Source organism: Pleurodeles waltl, chromosome 3_1, assembly GCF_031143425.1.
Source record: "Pleurodeles waltl isolate 20211129_DDA chromosome 3_1, aPleWal1.hap1.20221129, whole genome shotgun sequence".
Lineage (NCBI taxonomy): Eukaryota > Metazoa > Chordata > Amphibia > Caudata > Salamandridae > Pleurodeles > Pleurodeles waltl.
Genome location: NC_090440.1, coordinates 824,127,870 through 824,155,028, shown reverse-complemented (window position 1 = coordinate 824,155,028; position 27,159 = coordinate 824,127,870). Strand labels below are relative to the sequence as shown.

Genomic DNA, 27,159 nt, shown 5'->3' with positions numbered 1-27,159 from the left:
AGAGCTTCACATTCACTGTCACAAAGTTAACAGCATCAAAATTCATAAATATGCAGGTGATACATAAATCTATTTGAAAACCTCTTCTGCGCCAGACTTCCAGTGACTCAAACACTACCTGCATATCAACCAGATATGGATGTCCACCTGGAGCTCAACCCAACCAAGGCAGAGTGCCTAATATTTACCAAGAACAACACATATGATATAGTGGCAAACTGGTTCAATTACCTGAACCTTGACAGCTTCAAATCCCAACTTTTACCAAATGCCAAATCACTTAAATTCACCTTGGACACTAACCTCACTATCAAGGAATACATTGGTAAAAAAGCAAAGACAGTCTGGTACCAACGTTCTCTTCTAAAGAAAGTGAAACAGTTTCTTCCAAAAATGGACTTTAGAGCTGCTGTTCCAGCACTTGTACTCTCGCATCTGAATGGCAGTGACACCCTGTAAGGGCATCTCACTCTCTGCAGTATGTCTGACCTGGGACCAAAAGACATGTGATCACATTACCCTAATCTGAAGGAACTCCACTGTCCTCACTTGGCAGGCCTGATTATCTTCAAAACCAGCTGCATCATTTACAAAGTCATCTTGACCAGCGCTCCCGCTTAACATGCAGACAAGCTCTCCATTTCTGATGGCTCTTGGTACACTCACAACCAGGCCACCATTTAGATTGGATACTATGAAGTGTAAACAAGGACAAACCAAGGCAGTAGGCCTTTCCCGTCTGTTCCACCATGATCAACGAGGATCTCCATATCGGTAAGGACCACCCTATCACTGTTCCAATTTAGGGAAGAGTTGAAGACACACCTCTTTAAAGAACACTACATCACAATGCATTAGCAATCCATGAACCACCTTTCCTATCAATTGTTGACTGTATGCTTGCCTTTGAGCCTATATAGTGCTCCGCTGCCTGTTCGGCTTGGTTCAGACTATATAAATCCTGCATACATATATGGGATCTGTTTTGCCTGGACTGAGCTTTTGTTTAAACCAGGACAAGAGTCTTACCTTTCCAGGAAATAGGTATTTCTAGATCTGGAATGAAACTCTCTGCTGTACTATATTCAGAATGACCTATGTCAGCTGCTTATGTTTAGGGTCCTGTTCCCAATATTGTAGGTTTGCTTATTTCAAAGCTTTCATGATAGTTGTGCATGCATTTGCCAATCAGGAGTGGCTTCTTGAAAATGGCTACTTCCTATGCTGTTAAGTATGCTTACTCTAAAATTATTTGTAGAGTGAATGTATCATTGTATTATTTGTAGAGTGCTGCAAAAAGTATGGTCTGATGACGGAATTGCATAGAAGGTGATAAGAAAGGTGAGGTAGCCTCTACAATGATGCACTGATATATTTGTCTCATCATCAAGGCAGACGCTTGTGGATGAGGTGATGTTTGAAGGAGATAGGTCTTCGTTTTTTTGCTGAAAATCAGGAATGAGGGAACTTGCCATAAGTGTATGGAAAAGAATCTTGATATGTTGCAAGAAAAGGCATTTCAGCTAGACACTTCTTAAAATGAAACAAAAATGTGTTGCTATAATGATTAAGCCAAGTGGCTCATACCCAAAACACCTATATGGACTTAATTTAAATTACAGCAGCATAATTTGTGTATTTTTAGAAAACATGCGCTTGTTACATGGCTTCCTGAAATTACACCACCATGGCTCTTTGATTACCATTTGTGGTCAAAATTTACAGTAAAGTGCAATATGTGGTAAAGATTTACAGCAAATGCACAGGAACAACAGAACATAAACAGCTGTTGTCCACAGTGCTTTTCTTTGAATGTATCCTTGCACCACAAATTGATGTAGGGACGCATTTGGTGATAAAAATAGCATAAATTGACAGATTTGCAATGCCTGTAATACTGCCATAATTTTGAATAATTACCTAAAAACGAACTACACAAATTTTGAACCCTTTCAATATATCTGTATTTTCAATTGTTTCTGGAAATTTTAAGATCCTGTTTTTAAATAAAGTGCTGGAAAAAACGTAGCCAACATTAAAATACTGTATCAAAAAAGAATAGGACAGATCAGAGCAACAGATCATTCAAAAGAACAATAAAATTCCAGAAATGCTGCAAATGATATTCATGAGTGGCTTGGGTTCTCAAGACATTCAATAACTACAATCTGAAGATGCATAACACTTGAAAGAATGGGAGTGGGATTTGACAAATCATAAAAAATGGGCACTGTGGTTGTCATTTACTGCAAAAACATTATTGTCCGATTTGATAGAGAAGCCTGCTGATTGTCATGCACATCTATATGAAGAAGATGAAGTGAGCTAGTAGTTTACTAACTGAAGTGGAAAGGCAGATGAATAGTGCACTAAGGTTCCACAGATTTGGATCAGATGTGCATGTATGAATGGGAAAGATAATGCTAACTGCATCACATGGCATTATGTACCACATTGTTGGAACTGGCCTTCTCTACAGGGTCACTCCCAAACTTTTTGACCTCCTCCTCCTACTAGTTTCTGGATTTCTGCATATTGGCCTTAGGACTCTGTGCACTTTACTACTGCTACCCAGTGCTAAATTGCTTGTGCTCTCTCCCTAAAACATGGTTTGATTGGCAAACACCCAGCATTTTTCAATTACATGTAAGTCCCTTGTAGAGTGGTATACCATTTTCCCAGGACCTGCAAATTACATGCTACCAGTGGGACTACAGCAATTATTGTGCCACCCATGTAGGTAGCATGTTAAAACTTGTACCAGGCCTGCCATTGCAACCTGAAAGTAGAGTCCTACTGCCATGTTGATTTGGCATTTAGAACGCCTCACCAAGCCTAAAACTCCCCTTTTGTTACATATAGGTCGCCACTAAGGTAGTGGAAGAGTAGTACATGTACTTTTAAGTTTTACATGTCCTAGTATCGAAAAACACTCAAATTAGTTTTTCACTGCTGTGGCGCCTCCCCTCCTATAGGTTAACATTGGGGAATCCTTATTATATTTAATACATTGTAATTCCTAAACCAGAGAAGGTAGCTATGTCACGTTGGTACCTATGAACTTGTAATAATAAACCCTCTTTAATGGTAAAGTAACATTTATCATTACAAGTTTTAAAATGCCACTTTTAGAAAGTTGGCATTTTCCTGCCCATAACCCTCTGTGCCTACAGCCTGCCTTAGGTGACATGACTGGGTGTAACTGACAGTTAGGACTTCATGAATTCCCTCCAGACAGTCATACAATAGTGGGATTAGCTGAGCCTTATTGGCCTATTAACTGGTTTGATGGGGAGGCGAAATTAAGCACAACCCCACCTGCAGCTGAACAGGATGTGCTCTGCTACTACACAATAAGTCTAATGAAAAGACATATATGTTGCCTTCTACAATAAAAAAACAAAGTGTGGGCTATTGATATGCTTATGTTCTGTGGCAACAGTTGTGTCAGTTTCACAAATTAGCATGTATAAAATGTGCACCCGTAGGCACTTTAATATTTCAAATTTCAGGTTACGGGCTATTTGATTTTCACAACTGCACTGCACTGCACTCCTGTATACTCCACTCACTGAACAGTTAAATCGTTTTGGAATGGGCACACCATCAGCTATGCAACGTGTGCAAACAACCCTTGCTCTAATACTTTAACACTAGCCCTTAACACTAGCATTGTACATTATTTACCACAGCTGTTTCTGTTTTTTTGCTCCTGTAAACATAGAAAAGCAATTTCATCATTCTGGCTTCAAGTGTTTGGCTATGTCTCTATAAACAGTGCAACAAGTTTTAATACTTCTGATAGTTGTGTGTAGACTGTAATACCATGTCTGGAGCGCGCAATTAGTTTACAGTGCTTTGAGTGGTAAGTATACCAGAATATGTGCTTTCCGTTTTTAAAGAAAAAACTTGGAAGCACAGCTCAACACATTTGTGTGTTCTAAATATGGCTGTTATGCAAAGCAAAATTGAGTAAAACAAAATTAACTGTAAACATTTATAAACAAATAACACAAGCGAGCATGCTATTTTTTTCTGTGAATTGTACATATTCTATCAACGCCCCCTTTCATTGTCATGCAGTGGTGTAAACAGTTATATGGAGTTCACAGCTGTACCAATAGTGGGGTTTGCAGTAGCGCTTTGTTGGGTAGAAGACAGATGATTTAACTAACTAAAAATTAATGTTGAGTTTCTAGTTCTTATGATATGTTGGTTTGGCCCTTCTTCAGATGCCCTGAGATGAAATTGTGTTATGTTGAAGTCGCCTGTCACATACGTGATGGGTCATTTATAGGAAACAGCGGGGTTATAATAGTCCTACAAATGAGTAGAATATTAAAATGCTGCTATACAAATGTACACAACCATCTTTGTGATGCTTAATCTGTTGTGCTGGTTTTTAAACGTGTTCTTCAGGTGAGGGGCATCTCTTTCACACGTACGTCGTCTCCAGACAAAGAACATAGGAGACACCGATAAAATCTTGCCGAATTTCATAACCGCCTGGACCTGTGCGCCTAGGTAGCTACGTACCATTATCCTTGGAAAAGGACACCGCAATAATGGTCTTTACGGAAAATACTTGTTCCACGGCTTGAACTCAGCTTATTACGTTGGATGCAATGAAACAGCAACAGCTCGCGTACCTGGCACTCTTTACAGTGTCCAGGGAGCTCTTCCTTCTGGGGGTTAACACGGCTGCGGTGGCCAATGAGCCCGAACGGAACGCCGTGATGGATTCCGGAAGCAGCAGGTAGCGCGAGAGCACAGAGAGACTTGAATCCCATGTCTTCAGAGACAGTGAAGGACTTGGTACTGTAGTAAACGTTACACTGTTCACAACCCATCTCTAAATATAAGCGATTAAAAACAACACTAGCCCTGGACCAATGCTTCTCTGCTAAATGGAACTTTTACAACTGCATCCACATGGGAATTTTAAGAATGCACATATGTTTCTGAACTGATGCGAATATTAATTAGCCTTTGCTTGTGCTAGAAAACAATATGCATTTATGTATCTTAAAACTGTTCGAGGTTTTGGGGGAGTCATAGAGTAAATTGTTGACTCTGCATTGTAATGCCAAAAGGCTAGTAATACATATTTTATTCTGACGGAAAGATGGATGTGGGTAGGTGTGCAAGATTTTTATGACGCAAGCTTAGTTTTGTGCAGTCCCTGACTGTTGGCCTTCTCCTATGCGCACAGATCCTTGCATTCCCTTCTCTTTCGCTTAAGTTTTGTTCTTAATCGCACTTGAACTGATACATTGCGTTTGTTGTCTCGGTAAATAGAACTTCGCAATGCAATATTAAAAAAAAACTAAAACAATTCTTTCTAGTTAATTTCTCTGTGATGGTGTTTTTCAAATGTTTCCTACACGTAAAAGCACTAGGGGACTGGAACAGTTAAAAGACATCTCACAAATATTAGATTGTATTTTGTAATTGAGCTCCGAGTTTGCGTAGCTTTTCCCTTTTTGTGAGGGAAACATCCCACATTACGCTCATCTCCACAATGCTGAAAAGAAACAGTTATGCGATATAAAAAAACATCGAAAAAATCATGTGGAAGCCGAATGTTATAGAACATCAAGGCATTCACGCATGTTATAGAGTGTTTGTGAGACATACACAAGTATCCCAAGATAATCCACTTTATAACTTTGCACACCTCGAGTTGTGGGTATTTTTATTGACAGTCGGCTAGATTAGTACACTTATTGGTGCTCATGGGCTTTCCGCGTAAATCAGCTACAGTTTTTAAAGAATTCAGGGCCTCATTTACAAGGCCCTAGCAGTACACTGTGCCACCAGAGAATCAATATTTTTATTACGCTCCAGTGGCGCAGTGTGCCGGCCCATATTTACAAGGTCATGCAAAGCCACTGTGTGAAAGGGGCCTTCCGTGGGTGTTGATATGCATGTTCCCATGCAACATCCATGGAACCTGACGGAATCTGACACATTCCCATATATACAAGTCAGGGAATGCATCAGATCTCTACGCCACCTTTCTTCATCACAGTTTAGTCATTCACTGCCTCTTATTTATGAAAAATGGGGCCCGCGCCAACGATTACTGACAGATACATGGTCGTGCCACACTACTGCATGTTACACTTCGCTGCTTTTTAGCTTAGATATTTGAATTACTCTGCTTTTCACCTATTGACTCTCCTGTCCAGGTTGGTCAGTACCATTTGCTGTGGAGAGAGTTGGTTGTTACCTCATTTCCTGTTTGCTCGCCTACTTTGGGGGTTAGCAGTTAGCAGTCTAGTCATTCACTTCCTGTTTGTTATTTAATATGGGCCCTCGCCGATGTACAGTGGATGTGTGCCTAAGGCAAGCCCATCTGCTCCCGTCCATGCCCAACTGTTACCAGGAGCCAGGACCCCAGCTCCTTTCACTCCAAATGACAGGTACTCTCCCAGGATTTCTTATACCACAGCAGAATTATGCAATTTAATGAGCACGCACACAGATTTCAGTCATCCCGACTTTTTCTGATCAGCCCCTTTTCCATCTCAGTTAGAAGGCTCTGTTGCCTGCATGAAATGTAAATTTAAATCTCTCCCTAATAGATTCATAGATTCTGAAGCTGCTCAGACGGAGGCAGTTGGCTACCTGCCCAATTCGACTAGCTCTAACCCAGACTCAGACCTGCGCTGCTTCCCAGATGTCATCTAATCTTACTGGCTTCTTATATTACGTTAGATCCCTCCCTAAACGTGCAGTGGAAATCTGGGATATGATATCCTCATATGAATTGGACATGGTTTTTTTCACTGAAACGTGGTTGAATACCACTGCCACTCTGGCCATAGCGCTAGCTATCTCTGATACCTACTGAATACTACAATTAGATAGAGAAGATAGAACAGGGGACGGTGTAGCTATCATATATAAAAATACTGTTAAAGTTTCACTTATTGATACTTTGTTAGCAGATTGTGCAGAGATTTGTATCTTTAGGGTGGAAGTTTCCCCCAAGGATTGCTGGAGAGGTGCCCTGTTACATCGTCCACACAGACCATTGCCCCTTACGTTCTTGCTTCTAATCATTTCCTGATACTAGGTGATTTTTACCTTTGTGGAGAGGACTGTTCCAACACAGACGTAGCTACACTCACTGCTGATTTAATGACATTGGCTGTCTCGCAGAGGCTTATCGGACCTATTCACCTTGCAGGTCACACATTAGACTTTCCCCCACTTGAGCTGTGATATCCCTCAACCTCTACTTTGGACTGTCCACTCTTTAATTAAGTTTTAAATTGTTCAACCTAATGGGCTGGCACGTACACAGAGAGCTATTAAGAATACAACTAAATTGTGGCAGAAAATCACACCAGATTCCTTTTCTAAAGAATTTCAATTCACTCTTTTGCCAGTACTCAGATTTAAATGAGGCTTTCGATAATAACATCCCCCTGAAGCCTCACACCAGTTTTAATCATAACACCCATGCTTCCTGGTATACACCTGAGATGTGTATTGGGAAAGCTCAGTGCAAAAAACGCGAAAGGCGCTGGCACCACTTGAAAAGCAGTGTGGAAAAAGAGGCATATAAATGAGCTTTAACACAATATCACCACAAGATAAAAAAGGCACATATATCTTTACAAATTAATCAAGCAAGCAACTCCTATAAGGAGGTATTTAAGGTTCTAAATACTTTTTAAATCCCCAAGTCTGCTTGTCCGAGACTGTGCCGTCTCAAGTACTTTGGGTCTCCATAGTAAATCATTTTGAGAGCAAAATTGATTTTATTCATCAAAACTTTCTTAAAACCTCGGAGCCTGACAGTCATCAGGTTAATCTTGGCCTGCAGTCTCTGAATTCTAATCCAGTTTTCAGCAATTTTAATTTACTCTCACTTATGACTATTCAGAAAGCACTGGCTTTTGCTAAATCAGGTTCTCCTTCAGATTCTTGCCCTCCCCGTACTGTGGCGGATCTGTTCTTTAGACTTGCCCCCACCATATGTTCTTTATTCAACTTGCCCATTACATCACAGACTTTTCCCATCGCCTGGAAAGCTGCACAGCTGATCCCTATACAGAAAAAGACTAATTTATCTCCTACAGACATCTCTAACCAGTGGCCCATTTCACTCCTTGCTCTATTAGGTGAGATTCTGGAAGGGCAAATAAACTCCCAACTTTCAGATTAGTTGGAAATGAGTAATTTGTTGGATCCATCCCAATCAGGCTTTAGGCTGGAGCATAGTACAGAGACCACCTTAGCTTCAGTGACTGACTATATCTGTTGCTCCCTAGACAGAAACATTTCCTCACTGCTGGTATTGCTGAATCTATCCACAGCATTTGATTCCATATAACACACAGATGCAAGAGATAGGGGTACATGGCACTGCTCTGGCTTAGTTCAGGGATTTTTTATCTATTCATATCCAGGCTATTAACTTGGGTGCTTTTAAATCGCAAACTTTGAAACAGGACAAGGGGGGTGTCTCAGGGCTCATGCCTTAGCCCCACACATTTTAACATCTATGTGGTCCCCCTTGCCAAGTTTGTAAAAACTTTGACTGCATACCACTTTCATGCGCAGATGACCCCCTGGATAAGGATCTTAAAGAGGCTAAAGCTCGCTTTTCAGCAGATATGACAGCTATTGCAGCATGGATGACTGATGTCTACATCTAAATGCTATTAAAACAGAAATTATGTTTCACAAGGCCCAACAGCTTTGGACTCCTGACTAATGGCCTTTAGACCTTGGCCATCCCATAGTCCCAAGCTAGTCAGAAACAAATTGGGTGTCCGTCTAGATTAGTCTCTCTTGATTCCTAAACAGGTCAGGACCACGGTTGGCAATTGTTTCCACATGCTTCGTCTCTTACGGAAAGTTTTTCCCCAACTTCCTTACTCGACTAGGAAGATTTGGTCCAAGCTCTGGTCTTAACTGCTTAGACTATAGCAGTGCTTTATTAGCCTCTTCTAACGAGTCAGTATTGAACAAACTTCATGTTGTTCAGAATACAGCAGCAAGTCTCATTTATAATCTACCATCTAGATCAGCATCTTCACCTATGGCTGCCTAAATGTAAGATAATTGTTTTTAAATTGTGCTGTTTGACTCATAAAGCTCTGAATGGGAAAGCCCGCTCTATATAGCTAACAAGCTTGTTCAGTACTGCCCTAACAGAGTTTTATGTTCCTCTGCTCTGCCCTTACTCCCACGGACTAGGCAAGCAAGATCAAGAGAAAGAGCCTTCTCATATCTGGCTCCTCAGTACTGGAATTAACTTTCCCACCAAATACGGCAATGCAAGTACTACCTTAAATTCAGGAAGCTCTTGAAAACTGAGCTGTTTGTGGCATAACCGCTCGTTGCTCAGTTGGTGATCAATCTGGCACCGAGATACCCCTCCTGGGTTGAATCGAGTGCGATACAAGTTATATTAACATAACACCTCTTATTTCTCTTAGTTTTTTCCTCTTTCTATGTATGCTGCAATTTGCAGCACACATAGAAAGAGGAAACACCATTCATAATTGCTTATGAGCAGTAAGGTGTCCCTTCCTGCAAATAAACAATCATCCCTGCAACAGAGACACCCTTGCACCGTGACGCAGGGGTGCCTGCGTTGGCGCTAGGCAGAAGTTTGTGCTGCAGCACAGAGGAAAGTATGTAGCTATGTTGTATTTCTGTAAGTAAGATGCATCCCTGCACTTTCAGAATGATGCAGTATGGAGCAGGAAGCTGGCTTGCAGCGCCATGCTGCGTCATTTCCTTGTAAATGAGGCTCTCAGAGTTCAGCCACGAGTCTGGCTTTCAGAAAAAATCATGGAGACAGATTACTCCCTGTGTGAGGATCTTCTTGTAGATGCTGATAAATGCAAAGACCGAATTCAAGATTATTTTAGCCATACTTAAGTCGTTACTTAGTCAGGTGTTAGCCCGTCTCGCAGAAAGCATCATGTCTGGTCTGAATGTTCAGTCTTTGGGTGGCTCTGCTTGCACCCCTCAACAGATATGCTGACCCTCAACAGATAGGCTGACCGTTGTATGCTTTACGCAAGAAGTGTGAATGCTGCCAACGTGTTTAGTAAAGATTCAGGGGATGTTTTAGTTATTAAATGGAATGAAAGATAATATCCAAAACAAAAATAGGATTTAATGGGGCAGAAGTATAAGGAGCTATTTTTGTACAGAGACTGAGGATGGCATGATAAAAATATTGACTATGCACATTTTATTTGCCGAAATACATTTGTAGACACCTATATAACATATTTTAGATAATAACAATACTAACAATAATAATAACAACAATACTAATAATACTACTACTAATAATAGTAATAATTATAATAGAAGTGGTGTATTTTTTGGCGGGAGCAAAAGTCATCAAGAAGGTTAAAAAATGTGCAACGGACTAAATAGCATACCTTTAACAACATTGAAGCCCTCAGGATGTCATCCTTTTCCCAATATCCTTTAAACCCTTCATGAAACTGCTCGCAGCTTCAGACCAAGATGTGGCCTAGACCTTATCCAATCCTGTATGTCAATAGTGTAACAAACGTAAATCAACCAAAAAGAAGTTCCAACCCAAAATTAAAGGCCGTTTTTGTATCATTGAATTGGACCATGGCCTTCTACATCAATCCCTGTCTTTCCCTCGAGAAGCTCATGAAGTAGCAATTCCAGGCAGCTTGGTAAAGGTTTAGCATCCTGTGGAACAAGAAACCTTTTATCCAAATAATACCTTCCTCTTCTTAGTACATGCTCTCATCCTCTCACACATTAATAGAGGGAACACCTTTACCTAGGCTTCCCACCCACTACCAGTTTCTTAAAGACAGCTTTTAATGAAAGAAGATAAAAAGGCTAACACATTAGCTTGTTGAGGAGTGAAATACTTTCAGAAAATAAAATGTGATATTTATTTAGGAAGAGTGGAGTAATTTTATTGTTATCTAACTTTACCCTATCTACTTATTTTCAAAATGTTCTCGAGGTAAAGTAACTATATTGGAAATCAGAGTAGTAACCGAGACATACCTAATTTCACTTTTCTACTTTCAATATTGTAGGATGATTTAGTAATGGTGATTCAATAAAAATATTTACAGGAGTAATTATGAGTGTATATTCAGAGCAATAATATCAGGAATTTCTTTGCTGCTTGTACATGCAGGTTCTCGCTGGAAAGCCATGTCCAATCAAGAGAAGCAACCTTACTATGAGGAGCAGGCACGGCTAAGTAAGATCCATCTAGAGAAGTATCCAAACTACAAGTACAAACCTCGGCCAAAGCGTACTTGTATCGTTGATGGCAAGAAACTGCGCATCGGAGAGTACAAACAACTGATGAGGTCTCGAAGACAGGAGATGAGGCAATTCTTCACTGTTGGGTAAGAGCAATCTGTGCTGTACTCGTTGTAATGAGGTACTACCCTAGTTCTTCTTTCATAAGTGCCTCAGGCAGTTAGTTCACTACTGTAATTGAACCAGGTCAACATTGATGTGCGGTGGAAACAGGCAAAATTCATCATTTCTAGAAAGTCAGGGCACATGCTCAGCACAATATTTATGGGGAAGATGCAGTCCTTCATTTGATCCCTATAAAGTGTACCAAGGCACTCTTGTAGTGGCCGTGAACATGAACGCTGTACTCACACAATAGAACTGTGATTACTTTCAGAAACACACACATGTGAGGGGGCACAGGTACTGTATAGAATTAGTTTTGCTCCAATCTAAAGGCCACCTCCTAAGAAGATTTTCACACTGCATGCCCAAATGTAAAAGAGTCCACCCCTTACATATGTCCAAGGTGCAAAAATTGCTGAGGAATTGAGAAAAAGAAATACAGAAATATCACTTTAACACCTTGTGGGGCTTAATAAATGCCGAAGTTCGTATATCGTTGCTGACTTCTGAAAAGCCCCATCTTTTTCTGCCATCCTCTTCTTCTGCGGACACATTTCCTGATTGTTTCTTCATTTCTGTTGCTTTCTGTCTAGACATTCGGCTTTGCGGACATATATACACTTCATTATTCCTTTTGGAGTTAAAATGCCTCTTTTAGATACGTTTAAATACTTCCATCCGTAACCCCTAAATATTAAACATGTGCCTTAAGTAAGTGCAGTGCTACTGAAGTAAGTAAAATATATAGCTACAGTAAATGGCAGCATACCTGTGATAGAGAAGCACCGTCACCTCAACGAGCCTGTGTCTCCCACCACAAATATGTTTATGCCAGTAGGGAACGTGCTCACATACCTTTCTAGAGAGGTGGGCGCATTGCTCTCAATAAACTATTAAAAAATGTAAACAATAAAGGAGAAATACAGGCGCTGGTGGGGTTGTCATTTCCAATTTAGACCTTGGTTTTCTCGTTGCGTTTAAGATGATATTCACTATTTCCACCCGAATCAAACGCATTCTGTCCAGAAGAGTGTGCAGTGTAATGTAGCAGTTTTCCCCAGATCCTTAACAGGGTTTCCTTTAATCACTTGTCTTTCGTGCCCCTTGCCTCGCTTCCATTGTCTCACCTTTTCTCACTCTATCCCAAAGAACCTTTGTCCCCCGTAGTAAGTAAGCGATGCTCACTTCTATATTATGTGACAGTTTAATTTTGACATTAGATTCGTGAATGAAAAAGGATTTCCATCTTGGCTTTCAAAAACTCACCCATATGCCAAAAGAAAGAAAGTAAAATCGGAATTCTCCCAGTGGACAGAAAGATTGAATTCATCTTTCAAGCGTTTAACCAAGTGATTTACCTTAATTTGATTGTTTTATCAAGGATCATTAACTATCAAACCATGCAAATTAGGTTGTTTTTTCTAAGTCCCTCTTTTGAAGATTTGTTTTCGTGGAGTGTAAGCACAGTGATATAAACATCACACTAAAGACATGGACTGAAAACCAGTCTTAAGGTTTCATTGCTACCCATTTGTGTTCTTGGAGAGTAAAGGGCACACATTTTGACATCTGTCAGAATATTCTACTACCCGTTAACTTCACACTTTTAGTAAAATAGAAAGATTATTATTATGTACCTACATACAATTAAATACATTTTCCACACTGTAACTATTTAAAAATACTAAAAACTTAGCCGTCACCTAATGGCTATGTTTCTATGTATTTATTCATTTACGGTGTAATGCCAAAACGAAGATGGTATATTTCACTCAGGTTATGATAACATAAAGAAGTGTAGATAAACTGTGATCATTGATAAATTATCCAACTATTCTTCAATTATCTACCTATAATGAGAAATCTGAAGATGGATACTGTGGGGATTGAGCTATTGTCTGCAATCTAGCCTTCAAGGTCTGAGGCAGGAGTATTGGAACGAAACAGAGCAGTCGTCTAAAACGCTGTCCAATGAGTGTTTGCCATGCTACCATCCTCATGTTGTTTTTAGGAGCAAGAGAAAGGGACTTCCTCCGCTCAGAAGTTAATGTAGGTTAATGTCGAAGTAATTCTCCAAATGAGCTTAGGTTAAGCTGCTCAAGGAAAATCGTGCTGTCTGGTACTGATGATTGAAAATGCACTGTATCTCCCTGTTTTTATAAAGTTCATTGTCAGTCAGAGAATACATCTTCACACTACATTAAGCTGACCAATTCCAGATTTATAAACTTGACGGGCCAGTGAAGTCATGAGAGACTTATGTACTGGACATAGCTTCTAAAATGTGAGCCTTGAGGCATTGTTGATTAGAATTGTTTTCCTTAATGTCCCATAATTTTGCCTAAAATATTAGCCAGTTTAATTGTAATTTGAGAAGGAATAAAGTAAATGCTGTTTTTAATTGAAATAAAAACAGAGTCATTACAGATGAGACAGATCCTAAGCATCAGCATGTTTTTTTTCTTTTCATTGTAGCAGTAGCGTCTAGTACTAAATAAGAATTTAACATATAAGAAAGCGAACTCTGTAAAATACATGACATTTTATATTATATACAAAATATACTCTGATATATACGTGTTATTATTAAAATGACTGTTGGGGAATAAAGCCACATTAGCAATTGTTTCAACATCAAGAACGTAGACTCTTGCTAGAAGCAATTTTGCTGACTTGTATACACATTTTGAGTAATGTAGGAGTTACTGAGTTTTCATAAAGACCTCACATCAATGCAACAAATTTTATTTAAATAGTTTGTATTTTTGCAATTAATGAAGCTAATAAGACTGGGTGGCATACATTGAGCCTGTCCAACAGAGTTTAGAAAACATAAATGGAGGGTAACATGGATGTCAGTTGTCATCCTTAGATGAAACAAGGGTTGCTTGTATTTTTAGGCTGTCAAGCATCCTTTAGTCTATCTAACCTGAATACGTTTCCTTATGAATGTTGATTTTCCCATGTAATTAATTGTTATTGGGGAAACATATATATTAGTGCTGCAACTACCACAAGTATGCAGCAACACCTCATATTCAGAAACTTCAAACCCTTTCCTCTAAAGCTTTAGAATTCCATGACAATAAGAACAAATGAATGAAAGAGCTTCTAAAATTCCATCCTTGCTATTTTATTGTTTATAATGCGTATTTGCTGCATAAAATATCTTAAAACATTCTTTCCACAGGGAGAAAGACTAAATGTATTGTTCTCAACCTATTTATACATACGTACATTATAAAAATAAACCTCTCATATAGTTCAATGCTGATAGGTAATACCAAACCTTGTCATCTTGCAGAGTTTAAACATTAGTAACAAAATAGAGCCTTCAGATTGGAGGGTTTTTTCAAAATTTACTGGAAAGCAATAGATATGCAAGTGAGAGATCTTTAATTGATGATTTTAAAATAACCTTTTTTGTTAATACAAAAGATGAAACAATTTAAGGTCCATCTATCATGTTATCTTTTTCACTTGAAGATCTTCTCAGGATTGTGCCAATGAACCCTACTGTAGAAATTACATTTCTGATATTTAATCTGACTTTTCTTTAGATGTGATTCCATCATCTCATTACCACTGTTAATATATAATATTTAATACTCATTTTATCTTTTGGGCATAACTCAGACATATATATTTGTCCTGCACTCACTGCCACCCCTTATTGTTATAGGACCTAACTGCTATTGTCTAGACAGAAAGATGTGATTAACATAATTTATCCAATTGCAGCTGAAAGGATCTAGAGAAACTGCACAATCATTTGCACACATTCTGACTAAAGTATTTCAGGAGAACCTCCCATAACGGAGTTGCTCTGATCTACAAATCAACCCTAGAAAAAAATAATTGTCCTTATCATAGAGAATTGTGCGAAATTGCAAGTAGTGCAAACTCCACAAAAGTAGATATCTGTCATCTTTAGAACCTTGAATTCTCACAGTCCAATTTTTAATATGGAGTACATTGATGAATATCATTTGCCATTTCTTTGAAATGGAGAAGCATCCAGATGTGTTTGAGACATTCTGTATGCAAATAAAAGTTTCCACGGATTACTTCAGGGGCATGAAGAATGAGCAACCATATGAAATTAGCACTAAATGCAGAAATGGAGTCAATTAGACATAACAGAAGTGCTTTCATCACAGTTTCCACATACGACACATGCAATATGGTCCTTAAGAGTTCAATAGTAGAGTGGCAAATAGGGAATAGGTTACCTAAAATGTATGCTATCACAAGGAAGGAAAGCTTAGCCAGGAGTCATGAGCATTATGAACAGATGCCGAAAGAATCAAAGGAACCAATGTAGGACAAGATGAGTATTGGAATAACACCCCAATGCTGACATTCTTCCAATACAAAAAAGAGACATAGAAAGAGAAACAGATACATTTAGAAAAATAATGGACTGGATATGGAATAATGGCTTCCTAATATCTCTGAGAGAGTGCCAGGTACTATGGCATGAGGAGTAATGAAGGATACTTTACAGACCATACTAAATGAATCAGAAGAAAGACTCTTAAGTTACAAAATACAGTCAACAGTTTGCAGTGCCTTCACCCCTCACCTGCCTCTCATAGCTATGATGTGTTAATTGTATTTCATTAGTTGCAGGGTATGGCTCTAGATGTGACGAAGTGGTAATATTAGGGTTTGGGTGTGCTATGAATAATGCACTTATTTAATTAAAGATCAATTAAAATCTTTGTAGAGCACCATTTTTCCTTCTGTAGTGATTTTAATGCTTTTGTAATAATTATTGAAATCGCCGTGTCTTGAATTTAAAGTGAGAACTGCAGGGTTTCAGCATTGTTTTGCTGAAGGAAATATAGAAGATCTGAAAATTAAGATGCTATCAAATCATTGTTAATCTCTAAGGCGGTTTTGCACTTGAGTTTACAGAATACTTTTATTTTTGTTGCTACTTTTTTTTATTAGTGGTATTTGTAATGGTATTATAAGAGCAGTAGCAGTGACAGTAGTAGTAGTAACAGAGGTAGTAGTAGAAAAAATAATGCTGCTCCTATGACAATGCTAAGGTGTTATGCTGTGATTCAACCAAAAATAAGTCAAACCAATACTTAGATTTTTCTACACTTTCAGGAGACACAGTTTTGAAAAATTCCACTTTCAAGTACAAACATGTTTAAGTGTGGCTGGTTCAATTTGAAAAGCTTAAGGTATATGGAAATAGATTTTGGTTGTTATATTACATGAAATAAAATTATGCATTTTTGTTATCTTTTCATAGACAACAGCCACAGATTCCAATCACCACGGCAACAGGTGTTATGTACCCGGGTGCCATTAGCATGTCAGCCACCACACCCTCCCCACAGATGACATCTGATTGCTCCAGTGCATCTGCCAGCCCCGAGCCTAGCATCCCTGTAATTCAGAGCACTTATGGTATGAAGATGGATGGGGGAAGCCTGGCAGGAAACGATCTGATGAACGGCGAAGATGAAATGGAAATGTATGATGACTATGAAGATGATCCCAAATCAGACTATAGTAGTGACAATGAAGCTCATGAGCCTGTCAATGCCAACTGAGGAGAAGCTCTTGGCAGGACAAATAAGAAGTACCCTTGAATTTTGGGAGGAGGGAACTTCCAACAAAACGTTCTTAAGGAGCCTGCAGCATGTGTGGCTCTCATTGTTACTTCAGCAGATTGGTCTTAAATGTTTCTTTATGTGTGAGACGGATTGAAGTTTCTCCCTAGTTTTTCATTGTTTTTTTACTTAGCCAACGATCCGTAAAACATCAAGCAACACAACTTGGCAACTTACAGTTGTGAATCCATAATTGAATATTAAGTTGAACTCTTTATAGTCTCTCCTTCATACCGATGTTAATATGGTTGTAAGTTACTGTTGTTGGATGGGGGTAAAACATTCTCACTCAGGTATGCTGTGTCAGCCAACAGATTGTGAATGTGTCTTTATTCAGAATTATTTTAGAAAAATAACTACCAATTTACTCCTTACATATTTTAGATGCAAACTAGTCCACAACTTCTCATTGATACATCAACAACAACAAAAATCTCAGACTTACATTTTACTTTCCTCTACACATGTTTATTTTGATGTCAGTTGTGCCAAACATTTTCATACTTTTTGGATTTTAATATTTGGAACGTCTTAAAGGAGATACTGCAAAGTCTTAGAGAATCCTTGACATGTTAAATAACAGAGTCAGACATAGACTATCCAGAGTGTGTCAAAGTACTCAGGAATCTTGAGACATGGTAGTAATAGAAACTGGTTGTCCACGTGTGTGCATAACTGTGTTTTCCTCTTCGTATGCTATAAGTTTAAAAAAAAAATATTCTTAATATTGTGCCCTTTGCAAATCATAGTTATTGATGGTAAGTCTTGCATTTCTAAAATTCCTTTCTGTAGTAGGTAATATTTTCACCTTAAAATGGAAAGTAGCAGTCACATTGCCTGGTTAAATTTTGACATGGTGATGTTTAGATATTTTTTTAGGCAAAACCACAATTTTGACAATGTCTCACATAGACCCTATCCGCAACGTCTTTATATCTATGCTCTCATAATTCTGAACTATTATAAGATAATGAGCACTACTATACTTGTCCATGCATTGTATGAAGAATTATACACAAGAGAGTAATTTCACCAGTTATTAACAAACTCTGTCTTAAAAGCTTTACCTCAACCTTGAAGCTAGCCAAAGCGTTTCGTCTTAACACATTGTGTCTTAAGGTATTCATTCCACAATGCCCAGGGTCCAAATTCATAATTTGTTTCTTTAAGAAAACAAACCATCTATTGATAGCATTATATAGACGGTAATGTGTAAACTAATCATGAGACAATTTTCATTGAACTTCAAAATGGTTAAACTCTTGCCCATTCATTTGTAATCAAATGAAAAAAAAAATATGCATGTTATTTTCCAATTGAACCATAAACCTTTTCTAACGACCTGATATTAACATTCATCAAAACCTCAAATGGCATCCTGGAACCGTAGAATACATGCTTCATATTTTAGGGTGGATTTGCAAAACAATTTTTGACTTTAGCTGACACCGACAGTTGGAAAATGTTGGTTTTTCCCTAGGTAAATTAGGCAACAAATCATAGAAGAGTAAGTGTGAATGTAGGGTAAGAAAGTGAACATATTGCCCCAGGCAGAGACAAAAATGGGGTGATTATACGTGGAAATGCAAAATTTCCCTACATCTAAAGTGGTGCATTGACCACCTGTGGGCAAGCAGCAGAAGTAAGGTTTTTGGAAACAAACATAGGCATGAATATAGATTTTCTTGTGAATACCGACAATGCAAACATGTCAACAATCAGCATATATAGTATGTTATCTGTCACTTAGACCTTAAATATATATGTTATAATACAAGATCAGTGGTTCGATAATCAGTACTTCAGCATTATGTAGGCATATTCATGTAAAATTCCACACAACTCCTTGGTATGACAAAATGTAAGTCAAATACAAATATTGAAACCTGTGATGCATGCTAAAGAACAAGGACCAAGCATGTATCTGGTTTGTATATGTACTTTTATTCAGAAGTACATTAGTAGCAACTATCATACACGAAGGTAGAATTTGTGTGTGAAAATTTTTTAGTCCATAAATTTCAATACATATAGCTATCTTTAAGATGCTTAGCATTAAAAGGAAAGGAAAGTACTAATATTTTAAATTATGTCACTATCCTATGTCTTCTCAATATCATGTTCAAGTGATCATGAAGACGTAGTCCACATCTTAGTTATACTAAGTAAGTGGTAACGATGGACAAAATGCTTTTATTTTCCACAATATATTAGGTGTACATCTTTTTGACCATACAAATAGGTAAGCCTATTGTCAATGAAAAGTGTTAAGTAAATATGTATACAAAAGACTAGTACTAAAACATAATTTTCCTTCAGCCTTTATTTGTGTATACATCCATCTAATCTCTTCTTTAGTCACAGAGCAGTAGTTATGTCATAGGGTCTTAACACAGGTCCATGCATATAATATCATGTTTTCAAACATCAGTACTGGGAATGGGGTTTAGACTCAATAACTATAATCTTGTATATTATCCCCCCTACTCTTATGTTCACAAAAAGACTGTATGTGTTTAGGTGTTGAAACCCACCATCTAGTGTAGTGGCTGCTTGGCAACCATTGGCTAGTATCTAGCCACAGATATTTGGATATGCTCAAAATATGCCCATGATACTAATAGATATAGTTATAGTGTTCAATTGGCATGGAATTCATACAGGTCCTAACTTGATAAGAAAAAAGAATAATTTTATGTAGTTATACTAGATCCAGAGATATATCAGTATTAAATGTCATTATGTGTATGTATAATTGAATTTTTTATGTGATCATGACTCTTCATATATAGTACAATAGTTAACACAAAATCAAATTTAATTGTTATTAAATTGAAAACTAAAATCAATGGATTTTGCCATCCACTTGGAAAAAACCTTTACATTTGTAGTATTAAATTTGCAGTTTCCTACACCCTGATTCAAACAATTACTGTTGTCCCAAATACTGGAAACACATGCACTTTGTCATAGCTGGTGGTTACTCTCTTAAAGTGGATAAAGGTACTGACTGCTTTTTCTTAATATTGCCCTAGACATCTGTACATCAGGTTGGATTGAAACTTTCTTTTGACAGAATATTTATTAAAGTCTTATACAGTTGCTCCTATTTACTTGATTCCTATTTATCTCTAATTGTTTCTTTTCGGTGTGTTCATTTTCATTCTTTCAGTTATTTCTTTTTTCTGTATGTCTTCATTCATTTTCGGTCACTTGAATTCTTTTACATATTTCATGCTTTTCTGGAGTGCTGCATTGCTATAATCTGTATAGTATGTTAATATTTTTTGCACACAGGCAGACATTTGGATTCGTTTTTTTCATGACCATGCCAACACAATATTCTGAAGGCTGGTGGAGAACATGTGACTGTTCTTTAAGACTGAAACTTGATTTTGCTTGTAGTACAAAAACACACACACACACACAGATGTTGTTTCGTAAGTGTTATAAGCACTGGATATTATTGGTATTTTTATCACTTCTGACTAATGTGAAAATGTTGTATGAAACCTACATGAACAAAAGTCATCTGTTGTGACTCGTGTGGGTATGCCCCACAGTTGCTGGCTTAGAGTCATTTTATGTCTTGTTATTTCATTATTTATGCAAATATGTTTATTGTTGAACTTTGTATTAGTGCCAGCTCTGCCTCAGTGCTGCTGCTGTGTCACCTAGCTACTTTCTTAAAGATGATTGGCAGGTTAGCATTTCCTCTCCATTTAACATTGATTATACTTAGAGTTGTAATACATTTGAATCTAAATTGTGCATATCAGCATTAAAAATATTTATTAGCCACCACTGGCTCTAAAAATATTAATGAACAGAAAAAAGGACAATCAAAGGAACAACACCATCATGTCCAAAGGTGATATAAAAACAAAACATATAATCATTTAACCATCTCATTTGTTTATGAAATTGTGTAAATATATCATAGGAAATTGAATTTTATTTTTTTGTTCTTTGCTAGTGAAGTATAAGTTATGGATTTACCTTTTGTAGCTCTGTCTCAGTGTCGGTTAGTCCTCATGAAAAGAGAAATGCTGACATATTGTCGTACCTTATCTAGATGCTGAAATTTTACTCACAGTGAAAGAGAAACATTGGAGATGTTGATCAGAACAGCAAGATGACTCAGTTTTTCCTCCCTCAATTATAAACATAGAGGCCCACAGTGTGAAATCCATTCATTTTAAAATAAAATAGAAAAATGTTGCCAACATACATGCCATTTTAGACCTATCAGTGCTCAAAAACCTTAGTGAAGCCAAACTCCACAGGGAGACTTGGTTACTGTTAACTGTTTGTGAACTAAATTATGTGGATCAACATTCTTGCGAAATACAAGACAGGTTACATGCACATTAGCAAATGTCCTGAAAATCGTGTGCTACTCCAGACACATGGATGTCTCAGCATTTGATTTCAAACATGTATTGAGAACATCTGATGGAAAACTATTGCGCAATAGAAGGTATAATTATTTTGTAAATAAAGTATAAAAAATACACAATGAGGGCCCAATAATGCCATAGACATATTTTAGTGGCATCAACCACAAAACTAAAGTCTTTATGGTGTGGAAAAGTCACTAAGCTCATGGTAGGCATTAGTTTAATATTCTAAAAGTAAAACCATTATTTTTTCTCTGTTTCACATGATTGGTTATGTGTTGCATTCTTAAGAATAGTTAAAAATTGGACAATCAAAGTGATAACGTCAACCCATCAAACAGAATTTGAGCAAATACTATTTCAAAATGCAACACATGCACACGGCTAAGTACATACATATATGCCTCACTCAAAAATAATAGTAATTCATCTAATGTTCATTTGTTAGCATCCATATTTCATTTTAACATGGGTTAAGGATTCATCCAGCAAGAAAAGTCTTATATCACACTCCACGAAATTGAAAATATCAGTAGTCAAAATCTACTAGCTTAATTGGCTATGATAGCTTCCACATTGGTACTTGCACCTAGATCATTTATTCAGTTTTGAAGTGCACATATGCTGGGTACCAGTCAACAATGTGTGATCAATTGCATAAGCAAAGTGACAACTTGGTCTTTTTATTTCCCACAGAGTGTGGTGTTAAAGAATGTCAAAATAGTATAATTACAATAAGAGTTGTTGGCAACTTCTAGCACTAGGAGGCCCATTTGCTGAAAAGCCTGTACTCAAGAATGCAATTCTAATATGTATTAGCATTGTTCTATGTCTGGAACATAACAACCAAAATAGTGTCAAAAGTTAACTATGTGACTGAGCTGTAGTGTATTCATAATAATTGATAAGTCATATTTCATAATTGTATCTATTTTAGGCACTCTGTATATCCATATTTACATATGGAAGACATCTTTGTCAGGATGCTCAAATGTGAGACACGTTTGGGGGTTAAGCAAAAGTAGATGTAGTATGGAAAATGAATTTGAAATAAGAAACATTTTTTATATATAAGTGGTAAACTCTATAAGAAATATTTGGGTTTTCAATTAACACTATTGATGGCCAAATAAACTGAATTAAGTCTAATTTTCAGTGTTGGATGAATGTAAAATTCCCTGTTGGATTTACTCCTTTTCTTCATTTACATACACATCACAACTATTTATATCATTGACTGTTTAATGTCCTTGCCACCACAAAGCTGTTCAAACATTTGTGCCCTTTAGTTTGTGGATGTACAATTACTAGTTTAGAGACATATCTCTATAATAATTGTACACCTATTTCTACTGCACGAAAATCATGGGGAGAATACATTATTAAAAAGCATTTATAAGTGTAGACCCTTAACCTTACATCAATTACCGTGCAATAGCTATTCTTATGTATCCAACAAAAGACATACTCTATTCATGGTGCAATACTTCCTGCATATTATCAACAGGTTAAAACATTGTAAACACAGGAGTATGACAAAAACATTCATAAACTACACATTGTGAATTAAAGCAATGTTAATTTGCTCAAATTTGATTATTCTAAAAATAGTATTCTCCTAATTTCATAAAGGTGAGAGATATAAGCAAAGGTCTTCCCTCAATTTAGGGTGTCAAATGTCTGAAATCAGTCTCTTAGTAAACCTAGCTAACAAACTTTCCATGGACCTTTACTTTAGGAAGGGGTTTGTTAAAACACACTGAGGCATGCAATGTTAACACCTAGGGGCCTATTCACAAATTAAAATTTATATGTGAGTAAATCTACATGTGAAAGTTTACTCTTATACTTTTGAGTAACTTAATTATTTTTGGCTATTCACCATTTACGAGTACAACGTTTCTCAAACCTGTAGCCTCACATGTCTCTACTCCCAAAGCGGGGGTAGAGACAAATTTACATTTGTTTGCTAACTACGTACAGAAAGGAGCAGGAGTTAGTCCAGCTCCACACATTGCCAACTGTTCATAGCACAAAAGTCTCTCATTGAAATGATGAACCTAGTGACTTAAAATGAAACCCCGGACGAAAAACTGTTAAATCAAAATAAATTATTTTGAATTGTAAAGATATATCTCAATTTTATTGAATGCTAAAAATGATATACATTTGAAAGGTTGATATTATTCAACGACATTTTAAAAATCTGTTGTAATTCAATAAAACTTTTAAAATGTTTAATACATAGTAATTAAATACAAACATTGTACTTTAGGTTGGATTTTTTTTATACATCTTTAACATTTTATTCTTTTATTTTATCAATTTTGTTTACATTAAATATTGAGTTCAAATTTTAGTGAATAGTTCTGTAACATTTTTCTATTTAAATTTTGCCTACACTTATCAGGGGCGATCTCTGTCCTAGTCATGCGGATTGCTCTATGGGAACGTCCAGTACAAATAAATAAAACAAAATATACTAAGCTTTAAAAAAATGTGTTAAAATATGTTTATTTTCAATATGATTGTAAATTAATGTTGTATATTATTTTACATGTAGCACAAAATAAAAGAATGCTCCAATGCTATGAACCTACATTTGGATTAAAGGTCTAATTTATTTAAATATGCAAAATTAAATAAAACCATTTTTTTCTAACGTTTAAATTTAAAAAGTCCCACTTAAAGTGAAAATATATTATTATTTTTTAATAATAATTACAAGATTACATACATTTTTAAATTGGAAAAGGTTTGTTACAGTATTTTAAATTAAATACCAATTAAGTTATTTTTAGATATTTTTAACATTAAATTAAATTTCATTATATCTTTAACTACTGATTTAATTCAAAATTATTTCTTATGGGGTTTTATTTCAAGTCGCTACCCCCATTGGTTTTATGAGCCAGTGTTGCAGTCCTAGGGCTCCTTGCCCATATTTGGTGCTGGACCTACTTCCGCTCTGAACAAGGTTACATTTACCACTGTTTTGTTGTTTTATCTGAAATAACCTCAGAAGTACAGTTTGTAAATAACAGTGGCTTAATCTTTTGTGGGTGAATGTCTGTCATATTTCTCATCTGCTCTCCATGGTCCTACCCACATTTACTATTAAGTAGTAAACGTACATGTGTGAGGATCATCCCATAGAAAAGATAGGTGAGGTGGTGGTGGGGAGTTACACTCGTAGGTTTGTGATGAACATTTTGTAGAACTTTAGTAGTACAAATAACGTACTACTAAATTTGTACAAATGAAGTTTGTATATAGTGCCCCTAGCATCTAATATACCACAATAAATACTGATAGTTCTACCTGGCACATAAAGAGCAGCACATACCTCAAAATAATATTTACATTGTTTACACCACATAATCCAAAACAATGAGCTCCTCTTTCAGATAAAAAATACTGTAGTGGTATATTTAAACTTGCAGATAGAATTTACTAAATCAATAATTCTACAGACAGTTAAAAGTTAACAGCATTGCACAAATGGACAGATTATTAAAATATATCAATTACCTATTTAAAGGATTTCAAAGGAAGGTAGAGAGTTGCAATTGTGTGTGCTTGTTTTAGAATGAGTAAGGCACTTAAGTACATTCTTTGCAAATATGAAGAAAATGTGGATAAAATGTCAGTTTATAAAAGCACTTGTTACATTTCATTAAGGTAGATAGAGTTTAGCCCAACACTTATTCTGACTGCAGCTTCTTTTTTTTGTAGGGCCTTTTTATACTACCCAAAATCTGTGAGTCACAGTGTCTATTTATATATGAGGGTATCATATTTGACCGTCCGCCTGAAGTTTGCATCTTTTAAGTTGGCAGAAGTATTCTAATATGCATTGGGTTGCCAGTGGAATACAAATTGTTTTCAGAATAATGTGTAAGGCAATATGAATGCTAAAAGCCACTTAGTGGCATGGCTTCTTTTGTATTTTCTGCTTCTTAAAAGCCACATGTGAGGAACTTGGTGCTCTAGGAGTATGGGAAATGTGCAAATATTTAACTGTTTGTATGCTGCACATTGCAGATCTGCTACTGTATGTACATTCTCTGTCTGTCTACCTTTGTAATGTGTTCTGCTTTTTCAAAAGCACAGTTTTTTATTGTACCACTTTCCAGCTTTTAGCAAAATAGAGTGCTTAGCATTTCTGTTCATTCATTATTGTATATGCCATGTAAAAATGTTTTATTACATTAAAAAAACATATAAGCTGTTACTGCATAACTTATCTCACTGTATCTCCCCCAACATTGTAGTTTGTATGTGATGTATATTGTAAAATAGCATTCTATGTTAATTTAATCAGCACAATTCACTGACATGCTGGACTGACATGCTAGCTGCTGTTTCCAAGTGTAAAGTTTGTGTGTAGGGCTGTTGGGACAACTGAACACCATTTGTCATGGTACTATGCTTTGGTTTCTATAGCAACTCTAAGGGTGTGGCTCTGGTAATCTAGGGCTGCTGTTCAGAAACCTGCTAGAAATGTATAACTGGCAGGTTTTCTTTGTAGAAATTCTATGTACAATGCAGGTACCTACCTAGTCCAAGGACTGGTAATTATTTGGGCGTTTAGAGAAAAAAACTAGTGTCTATTGCTGCTTTGACTATGTTTTAAAGTTTGAAAATGTAAATAGTTTATCAAAAAGAAAAATCTTGTACAGTCCAGTGTAAAGTTTTTAAATGAACTTAAAGGTTACCATCACATCTTTCTCACATCCTCCTTCTGAGGGAATCACACCTATTCTACAGTACAGAAATCTGTTTACTAAGGATACAAATATTGCTTTTAAAATTGCTTTCACAGTGAAACTAATTGTTATCCTTAGAGCTGCATCATTGCATAAACAGACTTCTTGAGATTTATTGTGCAGTATTGACGTGAGGTAAATTAAATAATCATTCAGTGGTACTTTTACACATCTTTTCCTCCTCTGCCTCAGTAATAAATGAAAAAGTCAAAAATAAAAGACACAATGTCTTACTATGCTGGTGTTTGTTGGCACCATAGCTAAACATACTTTATTTTGCAACAAGGTGCTTTCCTGATGTACAATTATGCCATCTTTGTGTGATGCCAGATATGCCACAATAGGGGCTTATACCTTTCAGGGGAGTTTCTTTAATACTGCCTATTTATGCTCATTTACCTCAAGACTGTCCTTTCAACCCATAATCTATTCACCATCACTCCATCTTTTGTACTGCTGTTGACACTTACAAATTAAAAATACATTTGTTTTATGACATGTGTGGTCTATATTTGTATCAGTCTCACAAAATGTATGAAGTGATTTTAACGTGATTTGCTACCACTTGTGGCTACTTAAGAAAACAAAAATAAAGAGTGGGGTGCATGCAGTGTAAAAGAAAAGTGCAAAAGTGTTCTAACTCAGAAAGCATTCAATTGCCATGTATTCCATAAAGGTTATATTCCAGATAGAACTCAACCATTACACCAGAAGGCTGCATTTATTACGTCTCATTATTCAGTTGATGGTTGTGGATCTCTGACCAATTAAAACTGCATCCTAACATTTGACTGAATGAACAAATAGATGAATAAACCATGCCCACAAAACACTCGGCAATCTCATTACGTTTCTCTGCACTGAAACATAGTGACCCCAAAAAGACAAGAAGGCAAGACTTTAGTTCAATAGATGATGAAAATAGCCAAGTTTTTAGTTGTTTATCAA

The 27,159-nt window shown here is 36.7% G+C and overlaps 1 protein-coding gene across 15 annotated transcripts in view; it reads left to right on the top strand.

Annotated features, from left to right (window-relative positions):
* The window catches only part of SOX6 (SRY-box transcription factor 6), a 777,007-nt gene extending 750,300 nt beyond the window's left edge, over positions 1-26,707 (top strand). For all 15 annotated transcript variants that reach the window (XM_069223720.1, XM_069223708.1, XM_069223713.1 and 12 more), the window contains 2 exons: positions 11,174-11,390; positions 16,679-26,707. In XM_069223720.1, the coding sequence (XP_069079821.1) occupies positions 11,174-11,390; positions 16,679-16,982 (521 nt within the window). In that variant the 3' untranslated portion in view covers positions 16,983-26,707. The remainder of the gene's footprint in view (positions 1-11,173; positions 11,391-16,678) is intronic.
* The last annotated feature ends 452 nt before the right edge of the window (positions 26,708-27,159 follow it).